This window comes from Triturus cristatus, chromosome 9, assembly GCF_964204655.1.
Source record: "Triturus cristatus chromosome 9, aTriCri1.1, whole genome shotgun sequence".
In the NCBI taxonomy this organism is placed as follows: domain Eukaryota; kingdom Metazoa; phylum Chordata; class Amphibia; order Caudata; family Salamandridae; genus Triturus; species Triturus cristatus.
In genome coordinates, this window is record NC_140592.1 from 790,018,841 (window position 1) to 790,035,962 (window position 17,122).

Genomic DNA, 17,122 nt, shown 5'->3' on the forward strand with positions numbered 1-17,122 from the left:
TCGCTCAGTGAGTGGAGGAGGAGCCAAAGCTGACACCTTGAAGTCGTCACAGCAGAATGAGATACCATGTATTTGCAGGTTGTCTTTAATTTCTGTAGCAGGGGTTCTAGGAAAAGATCTATGAATACGGAAACCGAAGACTGGTCATTAACTTTGATCCTACCTTTTTTTCTTTTTACAGAGTTTTATTTAGCCCGAACTTGACCCGAATTGGGTATCAGAGCGCTTTAAATAGCACCAGTTGAATTACATGAGGGCACATTCACTTTTGTTAGGCACGGGGAGATTAAGTGATCTGCCCGGAATCACAGGATGTTCAGCTTCATTGCCGAGACTCAAACCCAGTTCCCTAGATTAGAGGTCGACCGCCCTAGCCGTTAGGCTGTTAGGAATCGAGCACCCAGGTCAAACTTCTGCAATACATCAAAGACCATACTCCAATCCACCTTGTTAAATGATTTTTCCGCATCCAGGGACAGGAAGATTGCTGCTCTACTCTTTTTCCTCTACTCTTTTTCCTGGCTGTTTCAATCGAAAAATCCAGGACATGTTTGGTTTTGTCATCCGGTAGCTTAGCTGAGAACGAAGCCACCCTGATTAGACTGGATCAAATTGGCCAGCACCTTAGCAAAGAGATGGAGGTCCCAATTAAGCAAATAAATTGGCTTATAGGGAGGGCAAAGCATTGGATCATTGCTCGTTTTAGGGATCAATGCACTAGAAGTCATGCTATTGGTAGCACCCCTATTGGTAGGTAAGACATTAAAAAGTGCAGCGAGGATGGGGAGGAGTTGGGGAGCAAATCTCTTGTAGAATAGTGTGGTAAACCCATCCTTGCCTGTGGCTTTAGAGGGCTTAAGTTGGTTAATGGCCCCGAGTATCTCAGACATTGTAATAGGTTCATCCAGTACTGTGGGCGTGGCAGAAAGGCGAGGGAGAGTGTGATGTGCCCTGTACAATGAGTAGTACATGGAATGGTAAGGCCTGGAGTTTACCATAAGTGGTGTTGTGTGTGGTGCCATTGCTATCTCTGATCTCACATATATGTTTTTGAGTCTAGTATACCTGCAGTTTATGGGCCAACATGCTACCTTCAACTTTTAAATGGAACAGAAACTTTAATGTTAGAACCTAACATCAAATGTGACCAAACTGTGAGCTGTGATGTAAAGAGCCTACTGTCCCCTCCCGGTTACAACAATGGTGCAAGTGGTTAAATTAGAAATGCACCTAACTTTATGGAGTGACAAAGTAGCATACCAAACTTTGAGATTATTAAGTAAGCTTTCGCTTTTTGATCAGCATAAATGATTAAAAAGTTGCTGGAAAGAATTGATCAATAGTGATCATCGTTGAGCCCAATTTGCATGTAATTGAGTTGGCTTTTTTAAGTTAACAACAATATGCAAGATCCCAAGAATTTGTTGGTCTGACTAAGTTATTTGAACACTGAATTGAAGTATTTGGCCATGTCAATATCTAAGAATAGAAATATTAAATATCTGGAAAATTAGTTGTGGTTCCTTGAATTAAGCCTGACTGGGGCATGCCTGAGACGTTTTTTAGATAACTTCTCTATCCAATGTTGAATTAAGACAAGAGATTTTGATATTTAGGATAGGATTAAATCCATTGTACGCTATACTATCTGTGACTTTTTTACTAAAACAAAATAGTGTGTACTGTTGGTGTGCCTAAAATCAGAAATGCACTGTAGAGCATCTATAGAAAGATTGTACATTATTAGTAAAACCAAGATGCAGCCTGCTTAAATCATTGTTCTTCAACTATGGCCCTTTGAAGCCTGCAAACTTTCTCATAATAAATGTTATTTTTTTAGCCGTGACCATTGCTTTGTACGGTGATACAAAGCTGTAAAGAATAGCTTCTATTCATGTGTCATGATCTTTATTCATATGCACTTAATCAGTCATCTGTTCTGTAAAGTTTTATTGTTCTAAATTGTATTTTATTGCCAGTTGTAAATGAATATATATTTGTTTATTTGATTAATTAACCATGTCTTAATAAACTTATTTCTCAATGAGTTCATTGGGAGACTTAGTATATGATTCTTCCTTTAGTGTACTACTTTTTAATTTTTTTGTGTGTCTTCAAACATCCCTTGTCACTTTAGTAACGCAGGTCTCACTTGGGTTTGTGTGTTGGAGAAAAGAATTTGATATGAAGTTGTCGATGTGGAGGGTGAATCTTTCCTTACAATATGTTTCAAGATTATAGAATGCTTGAGAGCCATTTACCCTAAGCAGAAAATGAGCTGCAGATATGGCACAAGTCCAAGCCTTCCTATTGTTTTCCTTTACTCCTTTACTCCATACCTCAGCCTCTACTGATTTATTGGCCACTTGAAGAAGCAGAATGTGGCCAAATCTTTACAGCATCCTCCTTATTCTGTATGCCACTATTTGCATATTTGAATGGGTTACCACCAGGGCTTCAATGATCCACCTAGGTAATTTTGTTGTTAGAGAGAGTCTCTATTTATTGCCATGACCTTTTGGGTCTCATCCACTACAGTCCTCGTCCTTTATAGCCTTTACACTTAAATGGTCTACTCTACATAAATTTAGGAGTCTATGAATGATCAACTGCCGGAGAAAAAGTTATTTACCTGTAAATAGAGTTCCCCATCATTGATATCTGTCAAGATTTGTGGCATGTGTTAGAGCTCCAAAGGATACAGCTGACAGTTCCAATGTTTCACCTATTTCAATCAAGGTTCTGAACAGTAGTACCTCCTCTAGGAACAAAGGAAAAGGGGAAAACACTGAAGGGACTGGCTCAAACTGTCTCCAACAGCATCCTCGGATTATCACAAGCCCACTGTTCAGTAATCTTGACTAAACACAATATAGTACAAAGGATTTGGAAAATATTTAGCTAAACCATATAGCTAAATGAACTACAAATGAGTCAATGGCCTTCACACCTTACCCCTCACTTGTCTCAGGGATATTGTAACTTTCCCCAATCGTACTAGGACACATGCCCAGAACTGAAAGACGCAGAGGAAGGGAAGGAGACCTGTGTAGATGTGTAGTCTGGATGCCATCTGAGGAACATCAGCAGGATCGTAAATGCTCAAATTAGTAATAGGGCGTCTGAGGAGGTCGAACAAGTGTTCTGTATGGAATGAAGGAAGAAATTGGTAACTGGAACCAGAATGGAGGAAAGAATACATAGTTTAGGGACAACTAGTTTGGGTGTTGAACTGGTACTGAAGCCAAAATAAAAATGCACATTGAGAGGTGTCTACCCAGTACCTGTGAGTTTCTTATATACTAGCACTGTCCTATCTCCAATTGCCGCTAACTCAGCAGTGTAACCACACCATATCTTTTATATTAATTTCCAACCCCCTGTATTCCACAGTCTCTATGCCTAAACTCTTCTGAATGTATACAATGCTCTAAATACTGGCTACTGATCAGTTTGCACCATAACCCATGATTCTGCTTTTTGTCGCTCCTTAATATTCCTGTCATTACTTTTCACAGACATGAATACAATCTGCCCACTTCCCTGATGAGATATGGTCTCAGATGATGGATTGTCTGTGCTCCAACAACTGAAGATGGTTACAAAGTACTATGTTTTTTATGGTTGTTAAACAGAGAAAAATGGGTGTGGGTTAGCTGTGAGTTTGGGAAAGGAGAGGAGGAGGTTAAGAGAAGAAGTGTCACAGATGTAGGTGCACTGGATAACCAATCTCATGTCAGGGTTTTCGAAGGAAATGCAAAAGGGAGCACATCGTAAATATGTACAGTCCATCAATCAGTCAGTCAAACAAGACTTATAACGCGCTGCTAATCATCCGTGAGGGTATCTATGTGCTTCCTAGAGAGAGTTCAGTTGAAAAGACAGTTCTTGAGTCCCTTCCTGAATTCCAACAGAGCAGATGAGGTCTGGAGGTGAAGGGGGAGGTAATTCCATGACTTTGCGGTGAGGTAGGACAAGGAGCGTGCTCCACTGTTGCTTCGGAGGATGTGGGCAGTGTTGGAGAGGGAGGTGGAGCTCAGTTGTATGGAGAGTTGGTAGAAGTTCATGTGGGAGTTAATGTATGGTGGTCCTTGGTTGTGTAGGGCTTTGTAGGTGTGGATCAGCATCTTGAATTGATATCTGTCCTGAATGGGTTGCCAGTGGAGCTTTTGAGGTGGGTGGGTAGTGTGAGTTCGCTTGGGGAGGTCGAGGATGCGTCTGGCCACTGAATTCTGCGTGATTTGCAGTCTCTTCAGGAGGTACAAGGTGATTCCTATGGAAAGTGCGTTGTCATAGTCCAGCTGGTGACTAGGACTTGAGTGACGGTTCGTCTGGTGGTGACGGGGAGCCATTTGAAGATCTTACGAAGCTTGCGAAGAGTGAGGAAGCAGGCGGAGGAGACTTCGTTGATCTGGTCTTTCATGGTGAGCTTGCTGTCCAGGATGATGCCAATGTTGCGGGCATGGTCTGTCTGAGTAGGTAATGGTCCTAGTTAGTGGCGGCTGGCACGGAGCAAGGGTGTGGGGGGCAGGGGGTAGTAAAAACAAAAAAAGTACCTTATCGCCGCGTCTCTCGCCATTCCTTCCTCGGTCAGGAAGCACCCAGGCTCCCCTTAGCCAATCACAACGCTGCAATGCAGTGATTGGTCTGAGCGCCGTGGTTAGGCTCTTAGCCAGGGACTGGGGGCCAGGCTATAATGCAGCCTAGGTGGAGAAAATGCAAAGTGCGCATGACTGTTTAGCCAGCCTGAGATGGCTGGCCAAACAGTCATGCACACTGATAACAGTGCATACCGCTCCCCGTGGGTGCCTGTTATTCCCCTGGCCACACCTCCAAGACACAAAATAAAATGATAGTAAACCATGGTTTATTATCGTTTTATTTTTATTTAATTATTCGCTGCTGGAGGGGGGGGGCGACGCTCTGGAGGAGATGCCGCTGCTCCTAGTTCAGAAGGTGACCAGTTGTCGCTCAATGGGGAGGTGTTGTTCCAGAAGATGAGCACTTCCGTTTTGTTTGTGTTGAGTTTTAGGCAGTTGCCTTTCATCCAGTGGGCGACGCTCGTCATGCACCACCGGAAGGTAGCCATTGTGGTGGAGGGGTCTTCTTCTGATAGCGAGAGGATGAGCTGGGTGTCGATGGTGTAGGATATGATGTGTAGTCCATGGGTTCTGAGGATGTTGGCCAACAGGGTCAGGCTATAATGCAGCCTGGGTGGAGAACATGCAAAATGCGCATGACTGTTTAGCCAGCCTGAGATGGCAGGCCAAACAGTCATGCACACTGATAACAGTGCATACCACTCCCTGTGGGCGCCTGTTATTCCCCCTGGCCCCGCCCTCAAGACACAAAATAGAACGATAACAAACCATGGTTTATTTTCGTTTTAGTTTCTTTTTCGACGCTGGAAGGGGTGGGGGGGATGCTCCAGAGGAGCTGCCGCTTGACCTAGTTCAGAAGGCGACCAGGTGTCGCTCCATGGGGAGGTGTTGTTCCCGAAGATGAGCACTTCTGTTATGTCTGCGTTGGGGTTTAGGCAGATGACTTTCATCCAGTGGGCGACACTTGTCATGCACCTGCGGAAGATGGCCATTTTGGTGGAGGGGGTCTTCTGATAGTGAGAGAATGAGCTGGGTGCCGATGGTGTAGGATATGATGTGTAGTCCATGGGTTCTGACAATTTTGGCCAACGGGGTCATGTATGTGTTGAACAGTGTACGGTTGAGGGACGAGCCTTGAGGGACTCCACAGATGATGCTCTTAGGTTCCGAGGAAAAGGTGGTAGACAGATTCTCTGGGTTCTTCCGGTGAGGAAGGAGGCAATACATTCGAGGGCGTCTCCTTGGATTCCAATGTGGTGAATCCTCTTGATAAGTTGATAAGTGTGTGGTGGGATATGGTGTCGAAAGCTGCTGAGAGGTCGAGGAGGATCAGGGCCGCCGATTCTCCCCGGTCAAAGAGGGTTCTGATGTCGTTGTTTATGCCACAGACGCTCTCCTAGTCACATCTCTCAATTGGAATAAAAGTCTGTGGGCCCGGTATTCCTCTGAGCATTTTTGACTGTTTCATTGTTCTGGGCACATGCAAAGGTTTGGATTTGACAATTGATACTCTATAGTTCCCAAGCAAGCTTGCTTATTTTAGTTCCAGTTTCGCTGAAAACACCATGAACCATCAATATGCAGCACAATTTTGAAATTCAACAGATTGGCACAAAGCGTGCATTCAATTATGATATTATGTTACAAATAGCACCAGTTGGTTAACGCCTTCTACTGTTGTAAAGCAGTACACACTTCTTAAATAGAGAAGCTTTCAGAAATGTGTTTCTAAAATGCATAATTCTCAAATAGTCAACAGCGTTGATTGGCCATTCGATTTTTTTCTCTAAATCTCATTTACCTTGTAGAGTGCTAGAAAGACAATAATGGATTTTTTCCTTTTTTGAGCACCATGAAGCAGGGAATTCAAAGCCCCTCCTTGGTCTCATCACGCGAAACCTGTTGGTTTAGGCCTACAATGCGGAATGTAGCGTGCATGTACTAGCACACTGTGATGTAATCAGCTATTGAATCAATTATCGTTAATCTCCCTTGTTTGTTTTCCTTATCCATTTTTAGCTGTTCATACATAAAGACAGGATTGTGCATGTTATTCAACTTAAGTCTTGTATATGTTTTCAATGGCAAAACGTTTTTTTTTTCATTTTGCGGAGAAAGCCAAATGAAATTAAATTTGAAAGTAGTGTTCCTTTTCAACCTACCAAGTCTGTCATCCATTGACTATAAAGGTCTGTTTCAAAAAGGGTGAAAAATAAATATTAGCATTATATAAATTCACTCCTAAACGAACAGCTTCAGAATTCAAACTAAATAGACAGGAGTCTTCTATTTTAATTTAATTTTATGGTATTTTGCAGAGTTTTGATTATTTTTAGTGCTGGGGAGACATTAATAAGAGTAAACCAAGACAACTATAAACGTTGGTGTTGCAGTTGGTTTGGATATTAACTCTTTATAGTTTGCGTCGGTGATGCTTTCCTTTATTTTGTAATCTAAATTTGTGAAGCAGTTTTTGGATCTACAAGTAATCAACTTTGTTTCTGAAAATGTGCTTTTATCAAATAAAATAACTTTCCTCCTTCTTTCCTTGGCCTTTTTTTGTTTATTATGCTCTTTAGGTAAAAGCAACATGTTTTTTTCTAAATTCCCAGTGTTTTTTTTTCTTTACAGCAATGTCCTCTTATCTTTTCATCATTAAAACCGAGTTGCCTGCTGCAATTGCGGGATTTTTAAGAGGTGACCACACAGGGTAAGCATAATACTTTAAAATAAAGCCGTGATACGCTGTAGATAGTAAAGTGGTTAATGCAGGAAACATGTCGCCTCTAATTTGTTGTAGGTGTTTGTAAATCTTTTTTTTAAAGCAGTTGCTGCATTAGTTCGAATCGTACAATATTTGTTGTGGAACAAAAGTACCAAATCCCATAGTGTAGCATAAGACCTGATTTAAAAGTTGCTGTTTTAAAGTGAGTATCGCTGTTCGAGTAAGTGTACCCTGTTACAGAACATAACTGAAAGACTTTAAAAGTGTTGAATTAAAGCTCTTTTTCCCAAAAAATGTAAAGACATTAAAATACAAATACACATAAACAAAAACACATGAAGTGTATGAACAACGTTTTATGGACTTGGATTTTGAATCAATATAATGAACCAACATTTTTCTGTCAGGTGGCAGTTGCTGTTATTACAACGCTTAAGTTTGCACATATTTTAAAAAAATGTTTTTGCTAGTTTGTGCACAACATTGATGGCTCATATATCCCAATATCAAAAATGTCATTAGATATGTACATTAAGGGGCTTATTTAGAGTTTGGCGTACTACAGGTAACTCCATCCCGTCACTATATGTCCACCCCTCAAATTAATTTCATATTTCACGATACTAATTCACCACTAATCCTTTATGGGTTCCAGAGTAGCGTGCTACTCGCCGAAAAAGCGCTTCATCACCTCAAATGCAAACCTTTTTTTTCTATTTCTATCCATCCACTATCCTTCTTAATCCAAATAACTAACATATCCACCACTCTAATTCCTTTCATATTTGCCTATACTAATTCACCACTAATCCTTTATGGGTTCTGGACTAGCGTGGTAGTTGGCAAAAGAGCACTTTACACCCCATCAGGGATAGCAAGCGCTATATAAATGCATACCTTTTTCCCTCTTCTGTCTCTCCACTCTCCTTCTCAATCCAAATAACTGACTATCAAGTCCACCACTCAAATTACTTTAGTTTTTCCCTGTACTAATTCACCACTAATCCTTTATGGGTTCCGGAGTAGCGTGCTACTTGCCGAAAAAGCGCTTTGATGCCTCGTCACGGGTAGTAAGCACTATATAAATGCAATTACAATACAAAACAATATTACAAGTGCCATAGGATAGCCCCCTATTGCAAATACCATAATATATAATGCACTCTTAATAAGGCAGCCCGGATAATCACCACGTTTGTGACAGAGTAGCCCGTCCACCAAATTCTAAATCCAGCTCTAAGTTTGTTTCCAGATGTGGTGTGACATCTGATGTTTTCAGTGTTAGACTGGGCGACCATCTTTAATGGCTGTTGTATATTAGAGACGTATTATGGCAATTTACCACCTTCTCAACACACAGGAATGAATTCAGATTTTTTTTTAAAATGCTTCTTGTACCAAGCAGATCTTTTTCTGATAATTGCTTCTGTTGTCCAAAGGCATAGGCAAAGGAAAATAAGATCTGTTATCACTTTGTAAACGTTCCCACTACTATAAAAAATGTATAACAACTCTGACTTTTGTGGCGACAGGCCCTATCGATTTAGCATTTTGTGGCTCGCGTGAAATATAAGGCTTGGGTTGGTGGGGCGTGGGGCTGATGTAATTAAGTTGTCTATGCCTACGGGTTACATAATTGATATAGGCTGTGAGCAAGATCGTAATTGGGAACACATGATATGTAAGTCCCATTCCACGTGGAAATCAAATTAAGGCAATATGTAAATATGTATGTTTTCAGTTACCTTGCCTGGAAAATGCATCATATGTCAAAATATTTTCCTTCAGACTCAGTGTGTCTCAGCTTTGTTTTTATTTTTGAACCATGTTTAGCATCGGGATTAAAAATAAATGTTTCGTTTTGATTTGGCAAATCTTTTTAGAGAAAGTGTTTTGAGAAGCAGATGCGAGCGTGCTCTATTTCATTTTCACCAGAGACTGAGAGGCTGATCATTGCCAGCTCGGACACCGCTGGATTTGCAATCAAAGGTCGCTCTGATTAGAGCGAATTGAGTTAATTTCCTTAGTTAATGTTTTTGTTGTTTTCATTTGACTTCAGAGCATGTATTACTTTTTATTTCCAGTGTGCTGTCCACATATTTTGCCTTGTTGAATTGTTAGCGCGTCAAATTGAGTTTCATGGAAGTAAAATGGCGCGTGAGGCGTCTACCGAAGCGGAGCACGTCAGGGTGCCGTGGCTGTCAGTTTATGTAGCCGAAATCTGGAAGCGAAGGGTCAGCCTCGAAGCGCCCATCCAAGTGTTTCGCCGCTGAGCTAAATTAGCAGCCCCCCGAGCTGTTAGGGATTCTTCCAGACTTGCTGTCATGCGCTCACCTTGTCACAACACGTAACTTTAGACTCCTCTCTGGTGGAGGTCAATGACGAACATGTGCCGAGGGTACCCGAGTGCATGCACTTAAGCATTCTCTACCTACAGCAAGGGCGAGGGAGTTTCCTGAGTGACGGTCAATTTGCAGGAAAAAGGAATATGTCCTCGAAACATTATACGTGACCTCAATTAGCCTTTTTAAAATGTTTTAATTGATATTTTTCCCAGCGTAGTTATTTTCTTTAAGAATGTATAGAACCGCGATTTTCAAATGTCATAAATTTACACCCACCAGTCTTTGACCTCGGATTTGTGCAAATTTACCACTTTCTGCAATTTTCAAGTATTTTCCAAGTTACACCTAGATAGAGAAGCTAGTCACAGTTTTTCAGGCGTACATCAGGAAAACTTTTGTTACTTGCCTGCTACCACTGTTCAGTAGCATTTCCGTTGGCATAATTAGAGTGTGTGAAAAGAATTTGTGCATTTTTTTTTCCACTGGGAAAATATTTTTCCCAGCTGAAGAAATTCCTTCTCTGACACCCCCATGACGTTTGGTGGTATTTTATTATCCTTCCCTCCTGAAAAGGACCACGAGTAAATCTCTGACCATTTCTAGGTTGGTAAGGGGCCAGAGAGTAGTTTGTGAATACCTACAATATTCACAGATTTGTGGGGGTTGACTAACTTTCCCTGCAGACCATGACTTGGAATGCCTACTTCACATCCTTTGTGTCCTACAGCAGTCCTACAGGTTAGTGGGGTGACTGCACACAAGTAAAAGGATTTATGCTGTACATATTTATAACAAGGCCCTTTACTTCATGCTTTAATAAGACTGCATTTTTAGGACTATTCCGCCACTCCTAGAACATTACACCTGAATAATCATGTATATATGCAAAATTATAATATTTTAGATTTATCTTTAATGTAATAAACGATTACTGGTCGTCCTAGTGATTTCTTAGAATGCAACAGACCATGTATTTTTAAATCAAGCGTGCCAGTCCAGAAGACGAAAATTGAGGTGCCCTCAAATTTCTAACCATTTGAAGAGATAAGTCTGTGCGTTTCAAAGGATTGATTTGAAAAACTCCCCTATGCTCAAGCCATGTATAGGAATGGAATATCTCTTGCTGGCTACGATTTCTAATTAAATGTGCCCCACAGGTGGGTTGCCATGGAAGGGGGATGATGAGAGGATACTCTGTCTATAGTCTGGGTTATATGTTCCACTCACTCACAATAACTGTGGTTTTAGATTTAGACTTGGTTAGTGCAGATTCATGGGATCTGCTCACCAGGGCCGGACTGGGAACCACAACCGGCCCTGGCAAAGTGCTCGGCCGGTCCCCTTCCCCCGAAGGGGGGGGGGGGGGGCGCCGAGATTTTTGCCAGGGCAGGTTTTTGGCTGATTTTGTTACAGGGCCGATTTTGCAAAAAGGGGCCCTGTAACGAAAACGGCCCCCAGGGGCCCAAAACCGGCCCCCATCTGTGCGGCGCACCGGGGGATTGCCCGGTGCCCGCTATGGCCAGTCCGGCCCTGCTGCTCAGTCAATTTGGCCACTGCTTCTATCAGCATTATTAGAAGCATTTAGATGCCAGTCTGCTGCTTGGAGCCTGAGCTTACTGTAGGCTTGTTGACTCCAATGCAGTGTCGGACTGGGGCAGTAAATAGACCCAGTCACCAAATTTAAAGGGACTCCCACTAGCGAATCAAACCGCTAAAAAAGTGGACCATGTTTGCAAATTGAGGCAGTTTTGAACTTGTAAAGACAAGCTGTATAAGTGTTTTGCAAGGTGTAAGAGACTATGCATTTGTGCTTGCTGCAGGCAAAAAGGCAATGTCTGTGGGAATATATAGGGAAAGCAACAGTAAAAACTTGTCCAGAAGACCACAAAACAGGCCCAAAAACAGCCCAAATAAGCATTTGCAATGCAATAGGTCTCGCATTAACAAGAGTTTAAGCTATTGGCAATGATATAGCTTAAACTCTCACAAATGCGAGATCTATTGCATTGCAAATATTTGGTTTTTTTTTACTAGTGCCCATGCGGCACTTTCACATTCATGAAGGCCGCAACCCTTTCTTTAAACAAGCTGTGTCTAAAGAAAGGGGCGTGTCTGATATTAAAGTGAAACCGTGGCATGTGGGCTTCGACAAAAAAAAAAAACATCTGTTTGTCAAGTTGACCCAAATAAATAAATAAGTGCGGCCGCTACATGTGGACCCCGCTGCTAAAATAAAAAAATACAAAAACGCGCTGCTATAGTTAAAGCAGACTGCCATTAGTAAAAATTTAAATAAAAGCGGGCGGCGTGCTGCGAATTAGTGAATGGAATAGGAGAAGAGCATTAAGTAAAATAGTGCTCACCAACTTATAAAGCAGACCGTGTAACAAAACCAGTAAAATGTGCAGTTGTTCTGGGAGGTAACAAATGCAGACAAGGCGGTACCAAGGAGGGACTAAGAAGCTTAATAACGACTCAGAAGCCAGCGTTTACGAAGGACAGTGACACAAGCCAGTTAAACATATGGGCGGAGAGCGGGCGGGTTTTTAGTACTCTACTACTGCATGCCATGCAGCAGCGCATGTGCTGCCCAGGTTCGACCTAAAAACGGCTTATGGACTGAACCGTCAAACCAGACGATCGGGCATGGTCTCATTGCGCTACAGGCCAGTCCGACCCTGTTCCAATGTAATCTCAGCATTCAGCGTTCTTATGCATTTTTTGGTAGCGTTGTAGGCACATATGCATGTTTTAAATATATATAATTAAATATATTTTTTAAATAAAGTTATTTTTAATTTGTAAAGGACTGATTTTTAATGTGACGTGATTTAAATTGATAAGCTCTACTGATTGGGCTGATAACAAAAGTGTTAATTAATTTAAACTTAGTAGTGATCTGCAATCGACCGTAATGTTGACTTATTTTTCCCATAGATCGTGGTACCTGGATGGGGAAATCCTGCTGGTGCTCACCGCCGTGTGCATTGTGTTCCCTCTCGCTCTCCTCCCCAAGATAGGTAAGAAGCGGGATAACGCCTCTCCCTTCCACACCTCCTGCCTGCCCAGCACCCACAAGTTATTAAAATAGACCACTTTTAAGCACACGCTTTACTGTGGGCGGTTGATGGAGAATGAGCAGTTTAACTTTAGATTTATTGGGCCTCATTCTGCCTGCAGCTCTCAGTAGTTAACCTATCACTCGCACTGCAGTAGTATGCCGCTCGCCCGTCTAAAATAAAATCTTTACAGCAGAACATTAAAGGGCAGCCTTTACTTACAGCATGCCATTAGTGGTAAGCCAGTTCTAATTCTGCGCGCCAAAACGGCATAAATGATCTGTGACAGGCAGCTGGAATGCTGTTATTCCGAGCTCTAAGCCCCAGATACCAGGCATTCTAATGCAAAACATGCCGACATGCAAGGCTCTGACTGCGCTGTATATTAGGATCAGTTTCCATATAACTTACTCTTTATTTTATCGTTATTTTACAGGCTTTCTCGGCTACACAAGTAGTTTAGCGTTTTTCTTTATGGTGTTCTTTGCTCTTGTGGTAAGTTGCAATCCTGTGGTGCACAATTTCTGAGTTTAAAGTTCACATCAATATGTTTATGTTATTTAGATTGTTTTTTTGTTAGAACTGTATTTTGTTTTGCTGTGGACTCCTTCTTTTCTGTCAAGCTACACTTGTGTCCTACAAAAAAACTTGCTTTACGTGTATTTTTCTTTTATGGAACTCCGACCTTTTCATGGTACGCTGTCCCATGTCTGCTCAGTTAAATCTTCTTTGAAAACGTTGAAATCAAAGTATAGAATTATATATAGTATAAAGAGCCCCCTGCTGTACATTATGAGGATACTGTAGGTCTCCTCGGAGTTCTATGATCATATGGTAGAACACGGCTGTAGGCTGATTTCCTTTATAAGGTTATTGAACTCCGAGGTGACTGGCAATATGCTTATCATGTACGGCATGGTGTACTTTATTCCTTATAATACATGGTCACACCATCACCATAAACTGCTTAAATTCTTGGTGCGCAGCACTTACATATGGAAGAGAGAGCACATCTGCAAACATTAATAATAAAAATAGAATTTCAGGTACAAAATTAAACACATCAAAAAAAGTTTAAATATTTATTGCAAAAGATATAGCTATCAATTTAATACAAGTCAGTTTAAAAAAAAAAAAAAGGCACAATAGCTTAGAATGTGTAGAAACATTCCAACTTTTCTATAATTACCCAAGGAGTACACAAAAATAAACATGTTGGCATGAACATCTCCTTCCTGCTTGTCACTGAACAGCTAGAAAAACAGAGCAGAAGAAAGTAAAGCTGTAATTTGTTTTTGTTTGTTATATAGCTGGATTAATTATGCTCCATGACCTGAACTGCCTTTCCCCTCGGCTGCTGGCATTGTGACATAAGAACTTAACTGTTATTACAGTTGAGGGGCTACATCATTTCTTTATAAAAGGCGACTTTGTGCGTCACCAGATGCCAGTTAGAAAGACATTAGAGACTGCTTGTATGTAGGGATTGTAGAATCCTGTGTATTCTAGATGGGAAACTGTGAATGAGGGGGATCTATTTCACTGATGATTCTGAATGACATCAAATAGACAATGAGAGCAAAGCTTGAGTAGTCTATGATGTCACTCAGAACTGTGGAGTGGAAAACATCCCAGTTGTTCACAGTTTAGCCATATATAATTGAATGTTGTATACGCCTGCCCCTCAAATCATCAGCCCCTTCTCTCAACATGTAAGCAGGGTGGGGGGAGTAAGTTTTATGGAACATGTAAAAAAAAAAAAAAAAGGCTAACACAAACGGGCCTCCTGCCACTTATCCCACCACCCTCTACATGTACCTTTCCCTCCCCATATTAAGAAAGACATACCTGACCTTCTGCTACTCAATCCCCACCACCCACTCTGAAACCCTTCTCTTGCCCAACATCAAATAATACAACAACAACAACAAAAAATACCCGACCTTCTGCCTCCTTCTTACACCATATCCATGATATACCCCTCCAGTCCCCAAACAGGAACAACGATTTCTGGCCTCCTGCCACTCTCTCTCACCTCCCACTGTAAATTCTGCTCCTCCCAAACAGAAAAATAAATACCCGGCCATCTGTGCCATCGCAGCCCCTCCCAGGCCAAAGGCACTCTCTCTATTCAGACATTGACGAGCACAGCAGCTTTTGAGAGCCGTTTGTCAGCACAGGTTGATTTCTCCTGTCAGTGCTGCGCTAACAGGGAAGTAGGTGGTTGGCTGAAGCACAGTGCTGCCCATGTTCTCGCATTTATCTTCGGTCTGTGGAGACCCAGGAGAGGCAGAGGAAGGCGGGTAAGACTGACAATTACCATTCCACTGCCACACTCTGGCCTCTAGACACCCAGGCCAAGTGGCAGAACAAAGGTAATGCGAGAACTTCCCTAAGGGACGTCACAACAGTGGTTTACCACTTTGGCTACCCATTGTAGTGAAGTCACTGCTGTCAAAAAATGGATTTCAATTCATAATAAAAGGCCTCCTATGGAAGCCATATATAATAATAACAATATTGTATATGTAGCTGTTGGGACAGAAAAGGCCCCTGCATGGTAAAGTACATGCATCCCTGCCCTGAGTGCCCAATCTGCAGCAATATCTGTATCCTTGGTACTGGTTGGTTATCATGGGCAAACACGGATCATGTGTGTGCGCCATGACTTGGCCCTGTCTCACAGATTGTGATCTTGTTAGACCGGAGGGCCACACAAAGTGCTACCTTCTTAATTTTAAAGAGATACTGCTGTTTCCCATAGTTAAGTAGCACAAGCCCGATGGTGGTAGCATACACTTTTTGTGCCAGTAATCAGTAAATTAAATAGGCTTTTTTACTTGCGTCACTGGAGTGAGGCCTACCGGCCCACTCATGTAAAGTTCTGCTGCTGTTTTCCTAACTCGTCCATGGTCTACATCATGTTAATATGTAGTGCTGTGCAGTGCACATATGATTGCGTTTTTTGCTGTAATATATGTATGCCTGTGTACGGCTCGGTATACTGACCACTGTGGGTTTCATATTGAAAGCACAGGGCCTTTTAGAAACATGTGGAGGAGCAATCTCGGATAGACTTGTGGATTGCCTGCACTCCTGAGAGCTGGATGGAACACACACAATGGAGGAAGGGAGAGCAAGGCACCCTTGTACACTTCAGAAGGGTTCTTTGATACTAAAAAGGTTACTTGTCAGTGGGGTCTGAACGCATCTCAGGAAGGAGATGGGGCTGATAAGGGAATCCTAAAGAATGGGGGTGGGGGACTTAGTAACTTTTAGATAGAAATATATCAGTGAGGCTGACATCCAATGTTGATCCTCTTGTCATTTCCTTTGCCTCTGTGTACTGCTAACAAGATTTGAGCCGCTCCTCCTGTGAAAAACTGCTTCCTGGACAAAGGATAGGACAGGGGAAGGGGCACTTCCAAGGGAGCAACCCCCCACATCACAAACTTCAAAGACTCCAACACTAAATCACATCTGTGTCTGGAAATGATTTAAAATAAGGGGAGCTTGAGCCTCCCAAAATTGTCATACTAGAGCTCTACATCAGCATGGAGAAGCTCAGTCTGAACTCTCTATGTTGTGACCAGGACTGGGGACTAAGGTCTTCTAGTCTTAGTAGTGGGTATGGGGACAACACCTAGGAGAATCAAGACCACTCACCCTGGAGCATGAAGCACCTGCATCTGCCTGCCTCCCAAGACCAGATGACCCTGTGAGGGGGAGGAGAGCTCATTGAGAGAGCGAGGTCCAGTGGGGGCCTATTGAGTGAATCTCTAAAGTAGAGTGTGAGATTCTGGTTCCACATTAAGGACCATTGCACTGATAGGGTCATCTGCCTGTGTGCTGCTGTTAGCGATCTCTGTATGCCAAGTGGGGGCTGTTGTGAAGTTTGAGGACTGTAGCACCAATCGGATTATCTATCCGAGTGCTGCTTTTGCGACCCCTCTGTGCCAGGCCAAAGTGATGGTAAGTCTATAGCCCTGCCACAGAGCTCTGACAAGGAGCGGGCTGTCTCCGTGCAGTGTTATGACCCAAAATGGCACCACCCTATGTTTGCTTTTTGCGACCTCTATATTCCAGGGGAGGGCACTTTGACAAGAATGAGGTCTCCATTCCCGTGCAGTGTTTTGACCCGAAGGGGCCATCACCCAGAGTGCGCTGTTTGCGATACTCATATTCCAGGAGGGGGCTGTTTTGCAAATAAGGACTGTCACCCTGGAGCAGCGTAGCAGGTTGTGACTGGCGGAAGAAGAGCATCGATTCAATCACCCAAACCCAGGAGCAGCCTAGACAGGCTCCAGTGTCAGGAAGACTAACTACACGATCGGTGAAGCAACGTGAACGCCTGCCGAACCGCAGCTCCAGTGAGAGTAAGTAACACGGATT

The 17,122-nt window shown here is 42.5% G+C and overlaps 1 protein-coding gene across 1 annotated transcript in view; it reads left to right on the forward strand.

Annotated features, from left to right (window-relative positions):
• SLC38A6 (solute carrier family 38 member 6) overlaps positions 1–17,122 on the forward strand; it is a 393,044-nt gene that overhangs the window by 196,165 nt on the left and 179,757 nt on the right. Inside the window, exons 6-8 of the mRNA XM_085626179.1 lie at positions 7,233–7,311; positions 12,609–12,691; positions 13,167–13,225. Of these exons, the coding sequence (XP_085482305.1) occupies positions 7,233–7,311; positions 12,609–12,691; positions 13,167–13,225 (221 nt within the window). The remainder of the gene's footprint in view (positions 1–7,232; positions 7,312–12,608; positions 12,692–13,166; positions 13,226–17,122) is intronic.